The sequence below is a fragment of the Grampus griseus genome, assembly GCF_964374135.1.
Source record: "Grampus griseus genome assembly, chromosome: 6".
Taxonomy (NCBI): domain Eukaryota; kingdom Metazoa; phylum Chordata; class Mammalia; order Artiodactyla; family Delphinidae; genus Grampus; species Grampus griseus.
This window is the reverse complement of record NC_139000.1, coordinates 6,293,950-6,301,855: the sequence shown is the minus strand read 5'-3', so window position 1 is coordinate 6,301,855 and position 7,906 is coordinate 6,293,950. Positions and strand designations below refer to the sequence as shown.

Sequence of the window (7,906 nt, the reverse complement as noted above, 5' to 3'; positions counted from 1 at the left end):
GTGGCTTGCGGGCTCTAGAGTGCAGTCTCAGTAGTTGTGGCGCACGGGCTTAGTTGCTCCGTGGCATGTGGGATCTTCCCGGACCAGGGCTCGAACCCGTGCCCCCTGCACCGGCAGGAGGATTCTTTTTTGCGGTACGCGGGCCTCTCACTGTTGTGGCCTCTCCCGTTGCGGAGCACAGGCTCCGGACGCGCAGGCTCAGCGGCCATGGCTCACAGGCGCAGCCGCTCCACAGCATGTGGGATCTTCCCAGACCGGGGCACGAACCCGTGTCCCCTGCATCGGCAGGCGGACTCTCAACCACTGCGCCACCAGGGAAGCCCCTGGCAGGAGGATTCTTAACCACTGCGCCACCAGGGAAGTCCCGAGCTAAGAAGTTTTTTAAAATATATTTTTAATGGATTATAAAACAAAACAGAAACAAAGAAGAATATGTGATGAAGATCACTGTGGGCAGCAAAGCCTAAATACTTACTACCTGGGCCCTTATAGAAAAATTTTGCTGACCCCTGACTTAGAGCAAGGCTCTGCACTGGACAGATCTGATCAGGTCCCCGCCCACCACGTACCAGCCCAGGATCGACCGTGGCCAAGTTCCTAGCTCATTAGCTCCAGTTCTGTTTCTTCATCTGTGAAATGGGCAGTGAGAGTACACAGAGGGTTGTCAGCCGCAGGGCTTTTTTTCTATCTGAAGTTGCAGGAACGTAAGTGGTCTGATTGCACGTGTGAGTCAAGGGGGGCCTGTCGCTGTCATCCTTGTCTGGGGCAGTGTTCACGGCGCTGGGCGTCAAGCTCATAACCTGGCTCAGCCATCTGGCTGGAGAGATGGGGCACATACCAAAGATACTCAAAAAACCCACGTACTGCAGCTTAAAATAGTGCGGAGCTGCCACTAACCCAGCGCCCTTGGCCTCAGTGGAAACGAAAAACTAAAAATCTGGGTTCAAAGGAGGAGGACTGGAATTTGGAACCCTGAACCCCGCCATTGGCATGTGACCGTTTTAAATGATAGCTTCTAACTGCCTCTCCCTCTATGAACGGCCCACACCTGGGAAACTGTGGCCCACCAAGGAAGGGGGAGCATTGGTGACATGCGGACGAACCCGATTGTGTCTGTCGCCTAGGGTCGGGGGTTCTGAGCAGTACAAAGTTCTTGGGAGGCTCAAAGGATGATCTGAGGGTCTCAGTGGCACTCCTGGAAGGGGCGGATCCTTCTGTCCATGGGGAGCAATAGTTGGAGAGGCCCTGTGGCCCTCTCCTGCAGATCCCTCTCTCGGGGATCACGAAGGTAACGCCCAGCAGTGACTAGTGAAGGGTCCAGCACCCCCCAGGAGGCCCTGTTTGCCAGCTCCACCCAAGCCTTCTTCACTGTCCCTTCAGTGGTGCGTTTTTATTGTCCCTGTGGATGGACTGGGGAGTGTGTCTAGCCTGTGGATACCCCAAATGTCCAGAAATTCACTTTCCTCTCCCAGGAGGAATTCTGGGCTGTTTTTAGCCCCTGATTGGTGCTAAGAGTGATTTTAAGGTAACAGAGCTACATGAGGTGTGCTGGTTTGTCCTCTAGGTTCCCTGCCAGAGGCCTGCACTCACCCCGGCCCACTGCAGCCCAGCAGAGTCGGCCGTCACCGGAGAATGCGGACGCTGGCAGCTTCCTGGGGCTGTCGCTTTGCACAAAGGTAGGCCCACAGCCTGCTCCACTCAGGTGTAGCCCTTATGCATGGATCAAGGAGGAAGTTTGGAGTTTTCTTTTTAGGTGAAATAATGGAATTGTGGTTATGTTTGTTTGTTTTTACTTTTTCTTTTTCCAAGTCTCGTAGAAAAACATACACGGATGAAATGACGTGATATCTGGGATTTGGTGCAAAACAAGAGGAAGTGGGAGGTTGAGATGAAGCAAGGTTGGCCATGGATTAATTGTGAAGCCAGGTGATGGGTACATGGGGGTGTGTTACACACTTCCGTCTGCATCTGCATATGTTTACATTTTCCGTAAGTTCCAAAGAGAGAGCCTTAGGAGTCTGACCAGCTTGGGTTTCGGCCTTAGCCCTGGTGCTCCTGTTTGCAAGACTTGAGACCAGAAGTGTCCCGTTTCCTCATCTACAAAATGGGGCAAAACACAGCTGCCTCAAAGATTGCCGGGGGAAGTTTTCAATGAAAGAATACACAGAAAGCACTTAGTCTGGGTCCTGGCCCCTAATCAGTCCCAGTCACTCCTGTTCTGGCTGGGAGTCTGGGCCAGTTCACCCCGGCTGACCATTTGGAGTGAGGAGGGGGCTTACAGGAGAGTGCCTGGGGGTGTCCACCTCCCTCTGGTGGATGCACAGCCTCTGCCTCTGATTAAAGCACTTTTGGCTCCACCTACATCTTTGATTGGTTGGACCTTTCTTGGTAATAGTTTGGAGCTAGAATCAAAAGCCAGGTTCCTGGGTACAATTTCTGCTAAAATATTGGGTTGTGGAAGCACTTACTTAGTTATTTCCTTTTAAACATTTTCTTTTGAAATAACTATAGATTCACAGTGAGTTGCCAGAAATGTGCTGGGAGGTCCCATGTACCTTTCACCCAGTGTCCCCCAGTGGTCACACATCTCTGGTGTATCTGTAACACAGTGTCATGACCAGCAAAGTGACTGGTACAACCCAGGGAGCTTACTCAGATTTCACCAGTTTTACCTGCACCCATTTGTGTGTATGAGGGGTGTGTGTGTGTGTGTGTGTGTGTGTGTGTGTGTGTGTGTGTGTGTTCAGTTCTGAGCAGTTTTACACACATGTAGAGCCATGTAACTACCACCACAGTCAAAATACAGAACTACCTATCACCACCAAGGAGTTCCCTCAAAGGAAGCATTTGTTTTTCAAAACAGAAATAGCTTTTTTCCTTCTGATTTAAAAAAAGAGAGAAATTATACACAGAAGAGTGTCAGGAAGGAAGTTTGCCACAGTATCATCAGCAACTTTACTTTATACTTTGTACTTTTTTTTTTAACATCATCTGAGTTTTGTTTTTATAATAAGCATGTATCATTGTAAAAAACCAACAAAGCTATTGTGAAATCTGTCACCCAGATACCCCACCACGTGGTTCTTTAGTGAACATCTCTCAGGCCTCTTCCTGGGTTGGTTTGCCCGCCCTTCTCTCTGATTTGCTCCTTCTCAGGAAACATTTTCTGGAGGAGCTGCTGCTCTGATGGCCTCCTCTAGTATTGTGGTGTTGAAGGATTCTTCTCTAAGTGGGGTTTCTCATAGGAAGTGAGATAAGTGGCCTGTGGGGCACCTGGCTTCTCAGAAGCTCTTGAGAAGAGTGGTCTTGCTTGCTTAGAGAAGACTGAGGTCAACATCTGCTTCTTGCCTTTCTACTTGGTTTTGAGATCCAGCCTCTCCACCCAGTCCTCTGCTGCCACCTTGGGTAGAGTAGTCTCCCAGTCATGGGTCTGGTCTCTTTTAATAAAAGTACCACGGTTTTAGATTCCTTGACATGCAGCTTCCCCAGTGTAGGCAGGACCCTTGCATCTTCCCTGTCGACACTTTTTTTTTTTTTTTTGGTGGTACGCGGGCCTCTCACCGTTGTGGCCTCTCCCGCTGCGGAGCACAGGCTCCAGACGCGCAGGCTCGGCGGCCATGGCTCACGGGCCCAGCCGCTCCGCGGCATGTGGGATCTTCCCGGACCGGGGCACGAACCCGCGTCCCCTGCATCGGCAGCCGGACTCTCAACCACTGCGCCACCAGGGAAGCCCCGGAAGACACTTTTAATCATCACACCCAGCACTTGAATCCTAATCATCATCCCAGCACCTGCTTTCCCTGTGCCAGCCCTGTGCCAGCCCTGTGCCAGGCGTTTGACGTGTATTATCTTCATGAGTCCTCTGAGCAACCCATCAGGGTGGGTGTTATCTCCCCCATCTTCTCTCCCATCTCAGAGAAGTTAAGTAGCTTCCCTGGGTCGCCAGCTGGTATGTGGCAGAGCTGGGACTACAGACCAAAGTGTGCACTTCACCACGAGCCTCCCCTGCCTCTGGCCAGCGGCGGCTGCCGTTAACCCAGGATTCCTTGTGTTTTCTTGTAGGTAAGCCCAGGCCAGCATGGGGGACTCCAGGGACCTTTGCCCTCATCTTGACTCTATAGGGGAGGTGACCAAAGAGGACTTGCTGCTCAAATCCAAGGTAAAGGGTCAGATCTTACGGGACTGAGGCCCACAGCCAGGGCCACCACATTCCTGGGGTACAGACATTTCTGAAGCAGCGGAAGAACTGGCCCCTGACAGTCTCTGTCTGGCCTTTTCTGTAAATGGAAAAGCTGGCGACTGTTTCGGAGGCCTTCTGGGATCTGTGTCCTAACAGCCATTAGTTACCATGTAGACCAGTCCATGTGGGAACACTGATGCTCTGTCCATTAGTGGTTGGAGCAGGTGCAAGGCAGGGAATGAGTCAGACTCTGAGAGTCCACGGGCATTTTTGCGCACGTGACCTGTGAAGGGCCCAGGGAGCCTCAAAGAGAGAAGGTGGGCCTCTTTGAATAGGGAAGATGTGTTGTCTGTTTGTTAAGTTAAATTTTTTAAATAGGTAACATGTGGTTCAAAAATGAAACAATGTAAGAAGAAAAGTGTCAAGAAGTACCCCCCCCACCACCTGCCCTGTGCCCATCTTCTCCATTCCACCCTCATGTAACCAGGGACATTAGTTGCTTTTGTATCTTTTCAGAGTTTCTTTATGGGAATACTTCTTTTTCATTTTCCCCTTTATTACATAAAAGGTAGTGTACCGTAGCTATTTTTGTAACGTACCTTATTCACAGGGCAGTATATCTTGGAGCTCTTTGGCCTCGGCACATAGATCTCATGGTTTATCTTGAAGTTGCATCATATTCGTTGTGTGGACTCCATAGCTGATCCTCTGTGGGTGGACATCTGGGCCCTTTGCAGCCTTCTGCCAATACAGTGTTGTTGTGTTCAGGGGAAGAGCCATGTGTAGGGGTCATTCCCAGAAGTGGGGGTGGGTCAGATTCCTAGACATATTTCCTTGTCTTCTTTCCAGAAACCTAATGCTGGTCGTTCAGCCTCCCTGCACCAGCAGGTTCTGGGTGGCTTTTGGCCTGAGCTGGTTTAGTCTGGGTCCGCATGAGGGCGCGATTCTTCAAAGTACCCATGGCTTCTTTCGAAGTAGTTTCACTGGCTGTTACTGAACCAAGTTTGTTTGCCCAGCATGCATCAAGCCAAACACTGAGACACCGAGGTTTGCAGCAGAGAAAGGATTTTTTCACAAGGCAGCCAAGCGAGGAGACGAGAGAACAAGTCTCAGGTCCACCTCCCCAAAGGCGAGGGGCTTGGGGTATTTATGGGTTAAAGAAGCAGGGTGGTCTTAGGCGTGGGGAAAGGTAATCGGTGTTCTGCGCAGGTGTATCTGAGTTACATCCTTCTTCCTGGGATGTGTGTTCAAAAATGGAGGCGCCTAGCATGATCTGAGGGTGGAGTTTTTGGCCCTCTGATGACAAAAGGTCATTCATCGGACACCTCTGTAGGCCCAGTTTTAGGTCAGTGGTCCCAACCAGTCTAAGCCAGCTCAAACTGGACAAGAGCTGACACCAAGTTTCTGAAAAACAGCTTAAGCCCCTATTCCTATAGTGGCCCATACATCAGAGCTGTTAGAGCTGTTACCTATAGGGGTTGTTAAGGAGTCTTGTGATATATAGGCTACACGAAGCTTGGAGGGTATGCAATTTGAGAAAAATAATTAAGACAAGCTTGCTCGGTGAAGGCAGGCTCAAAGCAGAGGGGCTTTTTAAGGAGCTGTTTCCTTAGCTGCTATTCCTGTAAGACAAGTTCAATTTCTGTTAATCACCAATTTCTGTTAACCCTAAGGGGCACGGTTTCAGTGTGGTCAGGAGGAGGGGCAGAGCGAGGCTCTGGTGCATTCGCACGGTCTAATGCTGAGTCTCTTCCTGAGTCTGCACAAAGGAATAAGTGAGACAAACTGAGAGGATTTCTCAGGGAATCTGAGAGCAGGGAGGAGATAAACGAGGTGGGAAGAAGGAGGCAGAACGTGGAAAGACTGGGCTGGGACGTGGCAGCCTTTTGGAAATCTACAAAATGAAACCAATATTGTTTTAAAATACGCAGAAGGGGCTTCCCTGGTGGCGCAGTGGTTAAGAATCCGCCTGCCAATGCAGGGAACACGGGTTCGAGCCCTGATCCGGGAAGATCCCACATGCCGCGGAGCAACTAAGCCCATGTGCCACAACTACTGACCCTGTGCTCTAGAGCCCGCAAGCCACAACTGCTGAGCCCACGTGCCACAACTACTGAAGCCTGCATGCCCAACGCAGCCATAAATAAATAAATAATAAACAAACAAATAAATAAAATTTATAAAACAAAATAAAATACCCAGGAGGGGCAAGGATTGAACAGGTAGCTCAAAATGGAGGAAATGCAAATGGCTGAGAAACTCTTGAAAAAACATGCCTGACTTCCCTGATGGTTAAGGATTTTGCCAGAGAAAGCAACACGACACCATTTTCAGATGGGCAAAGCAGAAGCTGCTCTCACTCAGAGCTGACAAAGGGAGGGAAGTAGACCAGGCGTGGTAGTGGGGTTAGGCATTACTGTGACTTTAGGGGTGCAATGCCACCTCTGGGAGTTTATCTAGTAGAAGTGTAGTAACAGTTACAAATACAGCAGTATTTATTGAGCATTATTTGTAAAAGGAAAATACTGGTGGCAGTCTGCATATTCATCAAGAAGGGAATGGGGCTTCCCTGGTGGCGCAGTGGTTGGGAGTCTGCCTGCCGATGCAGGGGACACGGGTTCGTGCCCCGGTCCGGGAAGATCCCACATGCCACAGAGCGGCAGTGCCCGTGAGCCATGGCCGCTGAGCCTGCGCGTCCGGAACCTGTTGCTCCGCAACGGGAGAGGCCACGACAGTGAGAGGCCCGCGTACCGCCAAAAAAAAAAGAAGGGAATGAGTGAACAGATTGTGGTGTCTGTGCTCACAGTGTGTGCCACCATGCACTTACTGCAAAGAATGAGACGTGGTCTCTGTGTACAGACTAGAAGGATGACCACAAATAGGTGACAAAAGCCTGTTACCGAAAAATTTGTATAGAGTATGATCTTATTTTTACTAGAAATCACCCCCCCATCTATGCATATATGTTTATATAAGAAGAAGATATGGAGGGATATACTTCAAATTATTACAGCATATATGTATTACATATAATATACTACACGTTATATACAGAATATATGTACTGCATATAATATACTACACGTTATATACAGAATATATGTACTGCATATAATATACTACACGTTATATACAGAATATATGTATTGCATATAATATACTACACGTTATATACAGAATATATGTATTGCATATAATATACTACACGTTATATACAGAATATATGTATTGCATATGATATACTACACGTTATATACAGAATATATGTATTGCATATGATATACTACACGTTATATACAGAATATATGTATTGCATATAATATACTACACGTTATATACAGAATATATGTACTGCATATAATCTACCACACATTATATACAGAATATATGTACTGCATATAATCTACTACACATTATATACAGAATATATGTACTGCATATAATATACTACACGTTATATACAGAATATATGTATTGCATATAATATACTACACGTTATATACAGAATATATGTACTGCATATAATATACTACACGTTATATACAGAATATATGTATTGCATATAATATACTACACGTTATATACAGAATATATGTGTTGCATATAATATACTACATATTATATACAGAATATATGTACTGCATATAATATACTACACGTTATATACAGAATATATGTACTGCATATAATCTACTACACGTTATATACAGAATATATGTGTTGCAT

At 47.6% G+C, this 7,906-nt stretch overlaps 1 protein-coding gene across 1 annotated transcript in view; it reads left to right on the top strand.

The window, feature by feature from the left end:
- The window catches only part of USP20 (ubiquitin specific peptidase 20), a 49,302-nt gene that overhangs the window by 13,221 nt on the left and 28,175 nt on the right, over positions 1-7,906 (top strand). The window contains exons 2-3 of the mRNA XM_082657378.1: positions 1,565-1,676; positions 4,063-4,159. Of these exons, the coding sequence (XP_082513504.1) occupies positions 4,079-4,159 (81 nt within the window). The 5' untranslated portion in view covers positions 1,565-1,676; positions 4,063-4,078. The remainder of the gene's footprint in view (positions 1-1,564; positions 1,677-4,062; positions 4,160-7,906) is intronic.